Here is an 18206-nt window from a genome sequence, read left to right as displayed (position 1 = left end):
CATGACCAGGCTAAACTGCACTGCTGTAATGACAATTTTCATCTTTCTTGCTGTTACAACCATGGGATTGGAAGGCAGGCAGGTCTCTAGAAATGTCCACTGTAACTGCTCCTGTTTAGTGCCACCTCAGCAGGCACAGGTGACTGACTCAGACAACATCTGTGAAATGCTGACCCCAGGAGAGTCAGTGGTAAAAAACATAAGAGCCACCATTAGTCTTCCTCAGAACAGAACAAGAATACCAATGAAGTCTTATAATTTTATTTATCTCAGTGAAGTTCTCTTAAAACTTATTACAATATAATATTAACAGAGGAAAGTGTCTAAACAATATTTTTAAAACAAGGTAATATTTCAAAGCAGAAAATTTTTTTAAAAGCACCACTAGAAAATAGTACTGTTTTCACAGTGTACTGCAATCTGCAGAGACCACAGAACAGAGGAATATCCACAATATTAAAATAGACTTCACATATTCTGCCCAGTTTTGACTTGACAGAAAGCATAAAAAATTTGCATAGGTAATAAATATATTCAGGTAAAACCTTTAAACTTGCAAAATGTTTCCCAATACAAATCAATGCAGGTTTTGTAAGCCAAATCTTTTTTTCTTTCGTATAAGTAGCACTGTAGAATCTAAATTCTTTTCCTCCTGTAATGGTCAAGTTTTCTATAACAAGTTGTCCATTATCTTCATAACAGAGTGAAATAACCACCTGCTTTCCTGTATATATTAACTTAAACTAATTCTGTACAGGTAGAATCTACCAGCCTCATACTTACTCTGTTACTTTGTGACTCCTTCCTTTAGAAACACTCTGGCAGAAAAGATGGAAGAGCCTGTCTCCAGCTATTTTAACTATATTCATGAATGTGGCATCAAAAGATGCAAAATAAAAGTTTTTAAATGAATTCCGTACTTCACAATATTATATTGTACTATTAATAGAAAAATATGGAAAAAATAATAAAAAAGTTCTAAATTTGTCAATATAATTAATAAGATACCTGTCAATAAAACATGCAGTTTGTTACAGCAAATGGGATAAGTGCCATAAGATTAGCATTCATTGTGCATCGATTCCTCTTGAACTCTATTTTATTCAGGACATAGTGCACCACTTAATGTTGCATGGTATGAGGCAATATATATAATTTTCACAGATGCAAAGGCTATATACTATGCCATTAATTAGGCTATCATAAATCTATACTGATTCCAACATACTCAAATTCCTGTTGCTATAACCAAGGTCAGTGAGTGCCCTCAACGACAGATCCAGGCTTTTCTTTTTTTGAAAGGGAGAGATTAAAAAGAGGCTCAATGATCAGTCTTCTCTTGCTTGAAATAAAGCTAATCTTGCTGTAAATTGCAACTAATAATACATATGGGATAAGAATTTTTTTTCCACTCTCGGAGTGCCTTATCTCAGATGACATGAGTAAAACATTACTAGATGCATTACCACTACCAGATGCATGCCAACTACTATGTTTCTGCCACTGTGCATCTAAAAACTTACTCTGAATTTAAGAGAAATTATGGGCACTCCCCACAGAATCGTCCAAAAAGTTTTACTACATTGAAGAATCTATTCTCTGGAACTTCTCTCAGTTGTAATAATGTAATAACTTGTAATGTAATAACTTGTACCTTCCTTGTACCTTCAGTATCCTTTAATAATAGTGCATTTAAACGCAAGTACCACCAGCATGCATAACACAGGACTGCAGCATCATTCCCTTCCCTGTTTAACTCCACTGATCTCACAATCTCACTCAAATAAAGCATACTCGTACAAATCATGCAATTTTTTTTTTATATGCCACATATAGACAAATGTTATTTATGTTCAAGTAACATCTGCACTTTGCTAAAGATGTACCAGGTTATTTCTAACACCAGATTCTGATCTCTGCTACACAGGTTTAAATATAGAAAGTCTTAAGTCTGTCATTCTGGTGAGTGATAACCTTCAACAGAACTGCACAGCACAAACCAGCAAAGGATAATAAGGGGCTCTGTTTGTGAGGAAGTGGCCTTCTTAACTTCTTCTAGAACAAAAACATAAGCCTATAATTTCTACCTTTCTCTAACATTGTCTCTCCCTCAACTCTTACCATAAAAATACGCAGCTGTGCTCTCTGCAGAGCTTCTCCTACATCACATGCACCCTAGTACAGAAAGAAGAATGGGTGTGTCAGAAGAACTTTTACTCCTGTGCCATTTAATCTTTGTTCAGTCTCAGCAGACTCCTCCCAGGTAACACAGCTCTTCTGCACACAACAGATACAGATGCTTTTCATTCCAGAAGTCCTTCTCTACCACTACAAAATGCCCTCTGTAATGATAACAGTATTGTGCAAATGTTGAATACCTTCAATAGTAGTTTTAATTCATCCCTCCTCATGACCTTGCAAGAATGAATGAGAGGCAGGCTACACACAGGCACTAAGATCTCTGTCACTGACAGACTTTGGGGACACCAGGATTACTGGTTTGTGTACATACACTGGCTGCCACACAGTGCCCAGTGAGGTGTCCTCTGACAGGCTGCTTAGATTTTGCAGCTGAAAGCAAGAAAAACTACTGTTCTCCATTTGGAGGAGGAGAGCAGTTTGTCAAAAGCCTGAATCCTTGAGCATTCTTGAAGAAAACAACGGTGATGGAAAGATAACTTCAGATGTTAAGGACACAGTTATAATGTCACAAGTTAAATCAAAGACCAGATGGAAGTCTTGCACTTGGGTTCATTCTATTACAGAAAATTATAGGAGGCCATTATACAGCAGAAGCAGTGTAACAAATGCCAAAACAGATTAAAACACAGCAATGTACATATATTTTAGCTATACATACTCAGGCAAACACATGAAAGTTATATAGTGCATAATATTTCTTTTCAGTAGGGTTAATTTAAGGCAGCCTGCAAGTGCACTGGTAACATCCCTCTTCTGTAGTTACATCTGTGACACAAACATGTATCCTTTTGTAGGAATGCTGAAAGGAAGCTGGAAAGAGATGTGAAAAGGCACATCATTTACTCCTAACAAAAAGAAATGAGAAAGGAGATTGAAAAAGCATTTGTAGAGGAGAGAGAAAAAAATGGGATAAAACAGTCTATATAGTGTAGAAAAAGAAAGAATTAGTTTGATGGAAGAGCTGGAAGAAGATAAAACTTAGTGTCAATGAATACACCATTTTGTTTAATTAACTGACTGATTTGATTTTTAAAAAAAAGCCTTTTAAATGTAAGTACCTGTTTGGCAAAATAAACAGACTTGTGAATAATGGGGAATTTTGATCAGAAAAATATTTTGCTGTTCAAAAGTAATGGAATAAAAATTTGCTTAATTTTCAGAAGTCTAATTTTTAAGACATTCTTTTAATACTTGTTTCTTTTTGCCCATGTGCTCTTCCTTGTTGGAAGAGACTTCCTTCCTTCTCATTCTGCAACCTTTCACTGGCAAAACTAAAAACAGAGAAAAGCCTTCCTAATTTACTTAAATGCAGATTACTTCCAAATGAAATTAGAGCAGTCATGAGTTCCACTGTTTTTATTGTAAAAATAATATTCTATTTTTGACCCAGTCCCTTTCCACAATATTAAGCATCTATACTCCAGTGTTGCCACATTATCACCTATTTGAGGCATGTTCTCTCAATTTATGGAAAGCACAACATTTTGTAAGATGTAGACAAATTAGCCCCAAAGTACGTTTAGTCTTTTTATTTGCCTGTTGCACAAAACAAATTAAAGCAGGTTTCAACTATTTGACTGTGCTGCTTTCAGTTACAGTACTAAATGCTATTTACCCTGCAATTTTTTGTGGTTCAGAAATAACCAATTTTAAGAGGAGATCTTATTAAAATAAGGGAATTCAATCTGAATTCCACATTCCCCTGTCTGAAGATGGTCACAGAATTAAAATCTTGACTGAAAGCTCTTGTTTTCTTTAAATAGTGATCATTCAGTTAAGATTACATTTAAATATTCCTAAAATTGAGAGCATTTTGTGGGATGACCTGCTCAAGTCAGCACAGGATAGTGTCAAATATATAGAGAATCAGAGCAGAATCATATACAATTGAAACCCCAATTCCATGCAAACTTCACTGGGCAGAAATTAAGATGAAATCCATAAAATAGATATGCTGGTTCCATGTTCATGAGTGATCTGGTTGATCCTTCCACGCACACAGTCAAGAGAAACTGATATCAATGTTCCATTATGCACTTCAAAAGACGCACGGAGGGACACACTGGTCCATATGCTGCCCTCTGGCATCTGACCTCCAATCTGCTGAGCAACTGCTGTGGGTTGCATGTGATCCATGGTCAACTGATTGAGAGTCACTTTGAGCACATTGCACGAATGGATTAGCTTTAAGTTAAATGCAATGCTGGCAACTCCCTTTTCAGTAAAAATAAAATACTTCTGAGCAAGCTGTCCAGAAGAAACCAGCTGTATCTGTTTCTCATTGGATGAGACCTGGGTGAAATCCAGTAGTTTGTTTCTCACTGCTCCAGTAGGGAGACCTGTAACAGAAACTGTGGCTGATATGGCACTAGAAACCGCTGAAGGGATCCAGATGAGGCTGAACATACTAATTCCAGAACTATCTCCAAAATACCGAACATTACACTGTGCAGGAGAAAGTATCTCAAAGCTAACCAGGTCTCCAGCACCAACCTTTGTGGCCCCAGAAGCAGATATCGATGTGTCCCTGTAATTTACCCCAGATTTAAATACATTCATTAATTCTCTGTTGGTACCATTCCTATTGATATAAGAAATTAAGGAGAAGCCCTCCCGGACACACGTATGACCCATGGAATACAATGCTTGATGAAACACAAATTTGACAACACCAGTTTCAGTGAACTTTATAGCTCTACCATCATGAGATAAACTTAGCATATAAGGGTCAGAAACAGAAATTATTTTAAAGGTAGGTCGATAGTTGGTTTGGTAATGCATGGCTGTTGACATCTGTGCACTGAGTGCCACAGCACCTGTGTCATGGGACAACCAAAACAAACTGAGTGGGGTATTAAGATCATAAATATTTAAGTCTTTGCTTTGATTGCAGAATTGATTAGGGCTCCTCAAGTACACAGAAAGAGTTTGGCTGGGCTCCACTTCAGCAGCACTGCTTAAACTAGTGCTCTGGAAATACTTTCCTTCTGGCTGCTCGATCCGAACACCACTCAGTTCATAGTCTTCCTCGCTGCCATTAAGCTTTAAGGAAAGCTGCAAAAAGTTCCTGCAGTTGTGCTTTACTGCAAAATTTAGGTCAGTCCACAACAGACCATGTTGTCTGAATACTAGGCTGTTCTCTTCAGTGGACAGGATATCACAGGGAAGCTTCCCTTTTATCTTCAAGTTCAAGCCAGAGTAGACCTGAGAGATGCCAGACTTTACAGAGGGTAGAACGATGTTTGCGGCCCAAGACTCCGAGAGTTTGTTTTCACTGGCTGCTGAACAAACCGTGTCACTGACAGTGGAACAAGGGACAGCCACCATTCCATCTTCACACTTTAAACACGCTTGGCATTCCTGCATTTCCTTATTAAAGAAATACTCCTCTCCACACATTCCCAAAGCTGCATCCTTCTCAGCAATTCCAAGGCATCGGAAACCACCTGTTCATAGGAAATGGACTCTTTTATTGTCATACTTTTAAAATACTAACAATAAGAACTCTACAGCTCCACATATCAAGTATCTTTGATACATACCTAATCATAAGTGAGAAAACATCTATGATGTTAGATCACTTTATGCTATTAAAGGAACCTTGATAGATTTCAGAGGAAATATTAGGCATAACTCACCTTGTCCAAGCAAAGCACAATGGTTAGGAGTGAAAAAGAAGCTACATGGGGGCAACTCTAACCAAAATCTGTAATCTATCAGATACAATGATATTGCTCCTTCTCTGATGTAAAAGGCATGGTGACTGGTACACCGAGCAGCTCCTTTCAGCTAATGGAGAGTTCCCCTCCCCAGGGAGAAATGTGCACTGCTGCCCAGCCATGCTACAGGGCAGCCCTGCTGTCACTGTGATTGCTAAAGCAGTGCTTTGCAACCCAAGGGACAAGGACCCCTGGCATTTACTCCGTATGCAGTTTTTTAAAAACCTGCAAGGGACAAATAGAAAAATCAAAACTGTAAACAGGAGGCTTAAAATCATTATGCAGTAGACCATGCATTTAAAAAGTGGAAAACCACTGCCCTATGACACAGGACACCAGTGGCTGTGATCAAGCTAAATTAAAGCACTGCCGCAAACAGTGAGGAGAATATACATGTGCTGTTTGAAATTACTTTGTTTGACATAAAGCAATTTTGTGCTGTTAAATGGTACACCATGACCTCAGTGGATCAAAGAATGTACACCAAAAAAACAGGTTTTAAAAACAGCCTGTAATTTTCTGTGGCAACTTTCCAAGAGCCCCACCAGCTGCCAGTGCTTCCACCTGGAGCAACCAGAACCCAAAACCTTTGTACATGGAGATTTCAGGATTTGAATCAACACACAAGATTCTGAGGCATCCTAAAGAATAACCACCTGCAGTTTGTGCCTCAAAACTTAATCACTAATGCAGTCATTTATGCTTTTTTACCACCATGATCAAAACTCAATAATCATCTTTCTTATAGATCTTCTTAAATATCCTTTCATATCTAGATCCTATGTCACACACTTGCATTATTCTTTAGGTGGAAACTTCCTGGACCTTGGCTGGATTTGCTCTAAGATTGGGACAAGCATTTGCATGGATCCCAACAGTGGATTCTCCCTTGCTAGCCCAGGGTGGGGCTGGCTATGCTAACCCCTGATGCAGACAGAAAAGCTCACCACACTTGTTGCAAACTGCAAGTACACACAAACCTGGCCCTCAGGGGAGGTCAGAATGTTGGCTAGAATTCACTTCTGATACTGCATTATTCAGCAGAGAACACCAGACACTGCGTTAATTTATACAGGCTTCATATATTCACCCTTATATCACTTTGTCTATTTATACTTCATTCACTTAAGTGATGATCCTCCATTAACATCGATATGTAGGACTCTACAATTTATGATGTGAGAATATTCATTCTACGATCAGGTACCATTTTATCAAGAGTTCACTGCAGAACAGTAAGATTTTTTCCATCTGAAAAAAGTCAAGAGAAACTTAACACTTTGTTCCTCTCTGAAAGTGTCTTGATTTTTTATGAGAAACAAAAGCCAAATAAATAAGATTACATTTTTTTCAACCAAAAACATTCTAGAGGGAGTACAGAGAAAAGTCCCAGATAATCTTTCTCTTTGAAATCAGTTCTAACCATGATGTATCTACTCACATGACATTTCTTAACCACTTCTGCTTCTCATATCACTAGCTCCACCATCACTGAGAAATACTGGGTGAAGTAAGTACACACATAGAGCCGGTTCACACAGCAGAGAAAATCGTCAGTGGTGCCTAGGAGCACTTTTTATGCTATTTGTTTCTACAAACATTTTAGTGTATATTTGAGTGCTTACTAATATAATGTTTCACAAATACTTGTGATGGCTATATGCACTAATTTACTTGTCTAGTCTTTTATTGGTTAGAACTGCAGCAGGTGTTCCTCCTGGGTTTACTCAAACAGGTGACTTCAAAGCAGCACACAGACTGCTCCTTGCTGCAGCCACAGCTGCAAAAGTAGCACCCTACCCTTTGCCCAGAAGGGGTCCAGCAGCAAATGATAGCCAACCATCAGAAACCACCACAGCAGCATGCTGGGACTGCTTCCTACTGCTCCTTACCACTTTACAGCCTCTGCCACCTCTTCCTGGCTCCCTGCTCTGAGCACTGCTGCACCTGGTTTCACAGTGAGCAGCACAGCTGTCCTCAACCTGGCTTTGTGAAATTGAGTCTTTCTGCAGCACATTCCCCAGCCCTTGCCACTCACAGAGGCCAGGTAATTGCAAGGCAATTACAGTAAGCTACACATGTATTTTTCTGCTGCTACTACTCACAACTGCCTGACACAAAGGTTACATTTGGGCAGATTAAGTATGGGAATCCTTCTCTTTTTAAACATTCTATGTCAAATTTGGATCATCACATATCAATATGGTTCATTACAAATCAGAACTATCTGTCAAGGTTTTCATTCCTCTTCCCCCTGCATCCCACAGTAAGTCCTTTATTTTGCATAGCTTTCCAGGGAGAGTGCCTTTGGTTGATTCTATTTGTTTGATAAACAATCTGACTACTCTCCCATGGTTGTCTAAGAAGGAAATTATGTACCAAACCCTATTTTCACTGATTACATACCCTTAATTATCATTGAATGACTAATGACTTAATGACTAGCCTTTAATCAAATAAATCAACAATTCTCATCCCACATAGAAGTGAAAAAAGCAGCAGGGGAAGAAGGTATGATGTAGAGGAAAGTGAAAGAGTGAAGAAAGAGAGGCTCCTAGTTACATGATTCTTTACTGTTATTTGCTCTGTCTCCCCTCACACTGCACATTGAACAAGAGTTGCTACAGATGCTACAACCTTTGCGTGCAGCTTGAGAAACCACATGCAACATCTGGAACTCATATGTCACATCACATCCCCTTCTTCCCTTCTTTACCCAAAACAGACATTCCATTTCAGCCTTTCTTTTGACACGTCAATTGCACTTGGAAAGATAATGAGCTACCATGAACAGAGAGGCTGAAAGTCACCTCTAACAAAAAATAACAGGAACACTCTCTCTTCCATGACAGATGAGAACAACATTGACAAGACATTGATTCCTGTGCAGGTGATGGGTAATAACTTGCTTTCTACACACCACCATTAAAACTGGGAGAAGAGGAAGAGAGGGAAGATTCCTTTTCTTCCAAATACATTGCTACTGCCTTTCTGTGGTCTGACACACCATCACTACCCATCTGTTTCTTGGCAGTGTTCTGCCCTCACTTACAATCCTCCGGCAGTTGTACAGACCCTTTTTTGGTCTGGTTCCCCTCCACGGAACCCACTGAATAAATTAATTACAGCCTTCCTCTTCCAAGCCACAGACTAGAGCAACACCAAATTACTACCACATTGGTGGCTCTCCTTTCCTAGGGCTGAGGCCTTGTGGGCTTCCATCCAACAAAACACAAACAGGAGCCAACACAATGTCTCATTAAAGACAAGGCAAAGCCTTACACCTTTCCGATGCTCTGGCTCAAATTTTGTGCTCTAAACTGTCTTGCCTCCAACTGTCCACTTCTAAGACTCTCCAAAAATGCCTTCCCTCTTCTTTTGGAAGACTGATGATACCTCGTGTGCATCATTTACCACACAAGGCAACACTAAGTGCCCCCTTCCTCAAGTTATTTCCAGTTTACTGCAGTGTTTGTAGTAACTCCATCCAACGCAACACAGCTCCTGTCCAGAGCAAGTAAGGGCAAAGTAAGAAAACCCACATGTTCTTTTAATCCTTTCCTAGGCTCCCATATTGTTCTCCACCAGTGACTGGGTAAAAAAGGCACAAAATCATTCACAATCAGCTGAAAACAGCCCTTGCCCCTCAAAAGAGGCCACTCCTTCTTACAAGTCTAGAAGCCTAGAGGAGGAAAACCATAGCATCTAATGAAGGCCTTCCTGGGCTATTTGACTGTGAAACTTCAGGTACAGGTCACAACTGGTGAAATGCTCTGCTTGATCACACAGTTCCTTTCAAGGTTTTTTGGATGACCAAAAATTAAGCCATGAGAATGTAATAAAATAATGAAGTCTGCAGTGCAAAACACCAGGGAGATTTGCTCTTAAATGTCTGAAAAAGTCTCCCAAAGCATCCCAAAATGATGGAAACTGTTGATCTTTCCTCAGTATTTGACAATATTGTTGCTAAGGAGAATAATATTAATGGAGGGAGGTCTTATAAGAGTCTTCATTGGATCAAATCAGAAGGAAAATGACAACTATTTTTCTCCAACAGGAACGATGTCTTTGATTTGGGCCCTATTTGCACCAGCATAAACAAGAAGAAAGTCTGGTCATAAGAGAAAATAAAAAACAAAGCATATAAACCCCCATGAAAATAAGGCAAAAGGGACTATCCAATGCCTCTAAGGGATATTAATGTCCTAAACAGCCCATTGTCCACAAGAGCTGCTATCAACTTACAGATTAGTGGTTTTTAAACCCAGCAAGCTGTGCATGTCACTACTCACTAACATACAAGCCTGAGTCCTTATCTATTTCTGTGGCCTGTTCCTGATGATCTAATTATTCTCATTCTCTAATTATCAGAGAATATAACTTACCTGGAGTATTGAGGCATTTTATCCTCTCACCACAAATGCCTGGAGATTCAGTGCACTCATCTCTGTCCTGTAAATCACAAGAATCATACTGAAACAGTTTAACATGACAACTTAAATTTGAAACAGGCATTTCAGGCTGTGACATCCCTCTGTCCATGAAAGGTGTATGTAGGGATGGAGAACAGGTTGATCCCGTAAGCATGTTAGAGCAGGACAATTTTGATTTAGATTTGTTATCTATTTTAACCAGGTATCCAAAACTACTGTGTGACACCACAGAAAGCAAGCAGTGTGCAGATGAGCTGAACAGAGGGGTTGCACATGTAACACTCGTTATGATGCACATCCCCAAGAGGGGGCATCAATCAATTCATCTTAAGGACATTGCAACAATTGAGACAGTGTTAGGAAAGGCTTTTAAGAACATTTAATCTGATAGGAAGCTGCTAACCAAAACACACATGAAAAGTAAATTAGAAAGTACTATTCCCTGTCAACAAACTCTCGTTTCACTTTACAGCAGGCAGAGGGGAAAGAAAAACAGCCTACATTTGCCTTTAAATGCTAGCTTTAAAGAAAATTGAGGCTAGCAGAGAGGGAACTGGACAGACACATTCAAGTTCTCAGTATTTGGTCCAGCTGGTCAGGCTCACGCTAAGCTAAGAACCGGAGCAACCCTTAGCAAACAAAATACTGCTTTAAATATCAAGTTACCCATATATCTTAGGACTTCTAAAGGACAGTAGGCAAACAAAGAACAATCCTATTTTGCTTGCATGTGTAGTTTTGTGTTGTATAATAAAATGTATTTTACAATAAAATGTATTTAACAATACAAGTATCCATGTTCTATATTTGTGTATGTTATTATATTTTGTATGTTTGTTTGCATGTTATGTTTAAGAAGGAGCTAGCTCTTACATTTGTTTTAACTTTCTGTTTCCAAACTTTGAAAGAAATGTCTGACTTATGCTTAATAAAGCTTTCCTGCACTTTCAGAGATGTCTAGAAGCTCCTGTAGACTGTAATGGAATTAAATAAACAAATTTAGCATGTGTAAGTCTAAATGTCTTAGGATGTCTTTTCCTACCATGATGAAAAGACTCAAAGTCCTGCCAGCTGTCAGGTTTGGGAAAGTGTCACACCCAACAGGCACAAGCCAATGCCTCATTTAGAAGACTAAACGTTAAAGAGAAACACACAAAAAAACTTTCTGGCATAGACCTATTCAGTAAAACACATGGTTCAAACTGGATTTCTCTAGCTCTCCAAGTAGTTATTTCCAGAATGTTATCCTGATATGTCCAACACAATGCTTCATAAGCAATAACTGAAAGATACAGAATTATGTTTCACCTGGCAAATCCGATCAGAGTTTGCAGAACACTCAGCCATTTGGAAAAAACCAGCAGGACACAATGTGCACTTTTCACATTGTAAAGGCGTCTTTTGGAAATTGCAAAATTCGTCACTTTCACAAAGGCCACAGTCCAGCAAAGACTCCCCAACGTTAATCACTTTTGCATCCACTTCTACTTTGTGCATGGAGTATGACTTCTGGAGATGATTTCTGACCTGGTTCTGAAGTCCATGAAGATGACTTTCAAAATAATTTTGAATATCTTCTTGCAAACTCTGAAATGACATTTGTTTCACTGTATCAAAAAGCATTCCATACTGGACTTTGATCAGATCCATTTGCTCATACATTTTTCTTTGCTGTTCAAGAATCTCCTGTTGCTGGCTAACCAACACATGCTGCTGTTCAGCAAGTTTTTGCTGCAAATCAACAATGATCTGCTGTTGGCTTTTCAGCATTTCAGTGAATTTCTCGTGCCCTTTCGCAAGGTGCAGCTGTAGTATTAGGGCATCTTCAGATGGAACTTCATTTTCTCCTGAAATACAAATGATTTATTATTGTCCAAGCTTGTTGTATTATCTCTTCAAAAACATTCAAATTTTAGCAAATTAATGAGAAGTCTCACTAAATTCAAGTCATCATTATAAGGTCAGTTTCCTTCACTATCTTTGTAGCCCCTTCATGGAACCACAAGGTTTTCCATTTCATAAGCAGCTTATGAAATCATCATTTGCCCCTGCTTCAGGGTATAAATTAATCACCACATCAATAACAGATTAATCATTCCTATGTACATGTTCAAACACAGTAAAGAGTAAATGGCCAATTTTCACTGTAGAAGTGATAAAATGAAGTGATAAAACTTGTGGCGAATACTGAGCTATTAAGGGTAGTAAAAGTAAGGGTCAATTGCAAAGAGCTGCAAAAGGAGTCTATGATACTGAGCAGCAGCAATAAAATGACAAAAAAAAAAGAAGTTCAGAGGAGATAAAGGTGAATTGAGGTTCTCACTGAAAAAAAAACTCAAATTTTTTTTAGATCAAATGTCATAGATTATTATTACTCCTTGAAAATGGTCTTGAAGTAATATATCTAGATATAGATGTTGGGCTACAGAGCCACGTAATCATCAGTTCAATGCCCAACAGAGTTCAGAAAGGCAAATAAAATGCTGGGACTAATTAGAAGAAGAACATAAAACAGAACATAATATATCATTATGACATTACATTAATCAACAGAGCATCTGAATACAGAATGCAGTCCTGGCTCCCCACCTCAAGATGGAGTATAGAAGGAGTCACAAGTTCACAAAAAGGGCAGCAAGGAAAATCTAACATATGATACTGCTGCAATATGAGAAAGTAGGTAAGACTTTTCAGGATCAGAAAAAAAAATAAAGAAACCAAACTGTGATATATTACAGGTATCCTAGAGCAAGTAAATGTGGAATGACTCTTCTTTCTTCCAATACAAGAATTAAAGGACATTAAATGAAGGCAGCAGTTCCATACACACTAAAACTTCAAAATAAAATCAATCTGGGGCTTAAAGATAGACATTGATCAGATTCAGGAAATCTAAGTAACAAACTGTTGGAGCTGGGAAAATTATCTATGAAAACATTGTGTTGTACTTTCTACAATATCTGCTGCTGGATACTGCCAGAGAGAATCCTCAATCCATATAATCTGTTCTTAAGCAGCACTGATTTTTATTCTTACGTGCACAGAACATGAAGGATGACACAATGAACAAAGACCATATCCAGTTCTTGTTTAGAGTCCCCAAAATATTTTGCTGTTTGGTTAGTTTTACTCACAGCATAAGGCAGACATTAATTTCTATTTTTCAGCACTAACTTAAATATTAGGGTAGTTTGCAGTATACTGGATTTGAGAAAACAAAGACCAGGATAAGAAAACAAAACCCAGTTTCTGTGCATTCCTTCTTTTGGGATGCCAGTGTTTCATCTGAAGTAAGGCGCACCCACGGTGCTGCTGAGAAATAGCAGGGACAATGGGCTCATCTGATGTGAAATGGGACCGCAAGCCTGCACTCCAGCATCTTCACCTGGCCAAAATAAGTGGTGCTTCAGCTGCAGCTGGCAGGAGTCTTCCAGACAGCAGGTCTGTGTAACCCTGCAGACAGGCTGTGACAAGCAGCTGCCTCACGCACATGCGCCTGCAAACACGGACACCACGCTGGGAATCAGCTTGAGTCCCTGGTACTGGCCTGTACTTTGGAGAGCTGGCATCAGGCATGGCACTCAGCAAGCATCTCAGTAGACTGAACCTCATATGAATGGGGCTTTTTAACAGGCTGAACAACAGCCTACTCGGTTCACCAGAACACAGTTTTTTCCAGCAGGTTAACTGGAGCAGGGATATTTTAATTACTGAAGAATCACTGCAAATCTACTCAGGCACCGTCACAAAGCTGGCAGACATAGACTGGGATGGGCCACTCGGTCTCCACCTGTGCATAGGGAATTAATGCAGTAGAAAAATGGCCTTTGGGTCACCTAGGCAGTATATTCCAGCTCTCCTGCTGTCTGAGGAGAGGTCAACAGCAAAGGAACATCCCATTCAGCTGGTATTAGTGATGTGCTGAAGTGGTAGGTTGACAGAAATGTTCCTCTAAAAACCCAGAAAGACAGGAACAGTCACTGACCTGTCTCTTGAATCACTGAATAATGGCTTGCAATGGATACACTCTTCATTGGAAGAGTTAATCTTCCAATGAAGATGGACTAACAGCACATCCAGTTCCAATCCCCTGCCAGGGGCAGGGACACCCTGCACTAGACCAGGTTGCTCAAAGCACTATCCAACTTGGCCCTGAATATTTCCAGGAGTGGGGCATCCGTGAACTCTCTGGACAACCTGTTCAGTGCCTCACAGTAAAGAATTGTTTCCTAATATCTTATCTACACCTACTCGCTTTTAAGTTGGAAGTCCAAATTGTCATGGACATTACACCTGTTTGAGTTGCAGCTCTCCCCAGACTACTGTCAATGCATTTCTCCTGATTAGAGATCTGATTATCACATTATTTGCTCTGTTTGTTTCAGTAGACAAGCCATACTGGAATTGCTATACAAACCACGCTCATTTGCAAGATTTGACTCCAGCTGCCAGTGGGGATTGCTCTGCACTACTGTAGGAAACCCACTGACCTATGCTCAAAAGAAGGTCTCAGAGAAACACAGAGAATGTCAGAGGCCACAAGCAGAGCAGAACGCTGGATGCTTGCCTATACCCTGACTTGAAGGAAACCAAAGACAGTCAGCATGCCTTAATTTTTGTTCCTGATGCCAAATACATGGAATTTCTGCTAGATCTTGATGAATTCAGTATGCTGCTCTTCCACTCCTAGGAGAGAAAGCTGCCTTATGAAGGTCTGGGTTGGGTCCTGTCTTTGGAATGGGGAAAACATGTATATATGTCCTCTGTCCAGTGTGGACAAAAGCATGTCTACAGCACAACTCATTCACACCAACTGCAGCAGCAGGCATAAGGCGATAGCACCACAAGAGGAGAATTTTTGGGGGTGCAGTGGTCCTCATCTAAAAACTCACACAGAACCTTGTGAGTTATCAGAGGTTTGCTTGCTGTGTGCTCCGTGTCGACAGTGCCTTCCATGAGATTACATGGTTTAGTGGGCAGTGTTGCACACTGCTTTCTCTCCAATATATAAGACACTTCTCTCTGTCACAGGAAGACGAATGCACAGGTCCATGATCATCATTGCCCATAAGCCATTCTTTATGCATTCAAGGATTTTGTTAAGGGCAACTTCTAACCACACTTCTCTTCCTCCAAGATTTCACCCAGCATGAGGCCTGCAAAGAGCATAAAATTGAAAGAGCGAACTCTGAGTCTCCAAACATTTTCACCCTCTGACCCTTTAGCTTTAATTCCTCTGACCCACATCAGAGGTGACAAAGGACCCAAGCCTAAGAGCCCAGAGATGAGAGCTGCATGTAACTCACCATGTTAGCTGTAACTGCTGATGGTGTTGGAGACTGGGCAGCACAGACTGACCAGAGACAGCCAAAGAATAAGATAATGTTTGGAGAAAGAGGTTATGCCAAGCTGGATGCTCTTTGTAAGACTTGAATGGAGATACAACATATCTGTTTTCAGCACCATCCAAAAGTATTACGCTTCTCTGTACAAGCAGAATGCTCTTGCTATTTGCTGAGGCTTGTATAACACAGACAAGGACTTTGGTATGGACAAAGAAAATGCAAATATCCTGGGTTCTTTGGAAAAACAGAGACATGGCATTTATGATGAAGGTATGAAGAAGAGTACGCACAGAAGCAGAGAAAAGTGAAATTAACCATACTGACTCGTTTTCTGTCCACCTTTGGTCACAGAGGTTCTCCAAGACATCTGGGAACAGTTTCAGGCAAGATGAAGGTAGACAGTGTCACTGCATTATGACAGGGAAGCTTAAACATCAGTCCTGGGGCTGGAATTACCAAGTACATTAACTTCCTTTGGAGGAGATGTCACTTCTCTAGGCAGACCTTGGTAACTTTTGGCTTAGCATGTGCTCTGGTGTCTGAAGCAGCCATGGCACTCATTTGCCAAGCAAATGAGTGACAAAGCTTAAATTACCTTCTTCATGCTTTTTCATTAGCTTTTTTAACATCAATGGGAAATAAATCACTCTTCTAATATATTTGCTATCTTTCAGACAAGGCACTAAACCAGAATCTAAACTGTGTAGTGGTTATTAAAGACCTGTTGGTGCTCTTCATGTTGGTAAATCCACAAATCCCTGACCATTAGAGACACCTTCTCCTGACCTACGAGTGTAACCACAGATGTACTGGCTTCCTACATGAATACCAAATTCACCAGAGCTGCGCTGGTCAATGGACAGGCAAGTGTTCTGAACAATGCACTGCAAGAGACACTTTACCATTTTTCCCCCTGGCTATGACAGCAAGACAGGCTGGCACAAATAACATGTTTCTTACCAATGGCACCAGTCTGGGTATGGGACACACTCCGTGGAAATCTTTTAAGATATTGCTATAAATTAAGAATACCAGAAGTACCAGACTGCGAAGAGAGACTTAAACTTGTTTAAAAACTGCACTACCAAAGATTCCGCCACATTTACTCAGCTCTGGGTATCCTAAGTGCAAGTGTTTAAGAAGGGGGAGATGAAGGGGAGCAGAGAGAGGAGCCACGGCAGTAATTCCTTCACATGGTGTGAAGACCAGCGCTGGATTTTCTTCCTAACTCTCCCAGAACAAGGAGCTCTGGAGCAGTCGTTCAGGTGCTCCTGCCTCCGGGCTCTCAGAGCTGCTGAAGCCCCTTGGCCCAGCGGACACCTGCCCGGTGGAGGAGACCCAGCACCTGCGGCTCCCCGTGACCACACCGAGCTCCGCGGGCCGCGGAACCCTGCGCGCCACGGAGGGCGGTGCTGCTGTGGGGTGTGCGGCGCGCCCTCCCGCCCCGGCTCCCTCACGCCGGCCCGCACCTGGCTTGACGTCGCAGGTGAGCTGCACCCCCGGGGCGCCGCCGCCTCGCTCGGCAGCGGCGTGGGCCAACTCGTCCCCCGCGAACTGGGCGGCTCTGTCGGCGGCGCGCAGCAGGGCGGGCTCGGGGCAGCCCTCGGCGGGGCCGGCGCAGCCCGGGCCGCGGGGCCGCGGCCGCAGGCGGGGCGGCAGCAGGCGGCACTCCAGGCCCTGGCAGTCGCGCTGGGTGGCGTTGGCGGCGCAGCCCCCGCCGGGGCAGGCGGGCGGCGGGGCGGCGGGCGCTGCCTTGCCCTGCGACGGCCGCAGCGGCGCGGCGCCGTGCAGGAAGGAGCGCGCCGGGCGCCCGGCCCGGCCGCCGCAGCGGGGTCCGCGGCAGGGCGGCGGGGGCGCGGAGCCGGCCTCGCACGGGGGGCCTGGGCAGGGCTCGGCCGAGCCGCCCCCCGCGCCCAGCAGCGAGAGGCAGACGCCGAGCCAGCAGCGCGCCCACCACAGCCGTCTCCCCGGCATCTCCGGCCGCGCCTGCAAGAGAAGAGAGGCCGCGGCGGGTCAGGGCGATGCCCCTCTCCCTCCGCCCTAGCCCGGGGTGCGCAGAGCCGGACAACCCCGCCCCCCACACCCCTCTCTCCCTCCGTTGTGCAGGTACCGTCACAGCATCCCAAATCCAGAAAAAACTTTTCACCCCGTCCCGTCCCTTCCCGGAGTCTCCCGGCGTAACCTGCGGGACGGTGCAAGTGCGGCCTCGGGCTGTGCTCCTCGGAGCGGCTGCCCGCGGCGGGGACCAACCTCCTCCGAAAGCAGGAGGGAATGGAAATGTGCAACATTCCTGGGGCTTCGTTAGCATCAGATTTCCCAAGCGCCTCCCTTTAACTCCTTCGCTGCCCCAGCCCCTGCCGGCTGCCCGGGGCGGCGGTGGGACAGAGGCGGGCGCTGCCCGCGGCTCCCGCCGGCGTTTCATGGCTGTGATATCCCCCGGCGCCCAGACAGGGATATGTACATGTCTTAAAAGGCTGGCTTTTGTTTCGAGTGGTTTTACTGAGCCT

The 18206-nt window shown here is 42.2% G+C and overlaps 1 protein-coding gene across 2 annotated transcripts; it reads right to left on the bottom strand.

The window, feature by feature from the left end:
• Positions 1–247: 247 nt before the first annotated feature.
• LOC135293392 (uncharacterized) lies at positions 248–18164 on the bottom strand. 2 transcript variants are annotated; one of them, XM_064407481.1, is made up of 5 exons: positions 17810–18164; positions 17169–17685; positions 11663–12201; positions 10307–10373; positions 248–5648 (listed from the first exon to the last, which is right to left on the bottom strand). In XM_064407481.1, the coding sequence occupies exons 1-5, from the start codon at positions 18119–18121 to the stop codon at positions 4129–4131; spliced, it is 2955 nt and encodes a 984-aa protein (XP_064263551.1). In that variant the 5' UTR covers positions 18122–18164; the 3' UTR covers positions 248–4128. The 2 variants fall into 2 exon arrangements, with proteins under 2 accessions (XP_064263551.1, XP_064263552.1); XM_064407482.1 differs by having other exon boundaries at positions 17882–18163.
• Positions 18165–18206: the final 42 nt, after the last annotated feature.

Source organism: Passer domesticus, chromosome 1 (assembly GCF_036417665.1).
Source record: "Passer domesticus isolate bPasDom1 chromosome 1, bPasDom1.hap1, whole genome shotgun sequence".
Lineage (NCBI taxonomy): Eukaryota > Metazoa > Chordata > Aves > Passeriformes > Passeridae > Passer > Passer domesticus.
Note: the sequence above shows the minus strand (reverse complement) of the source record. Positions and strands in the feature narration are given on the sequence as shown.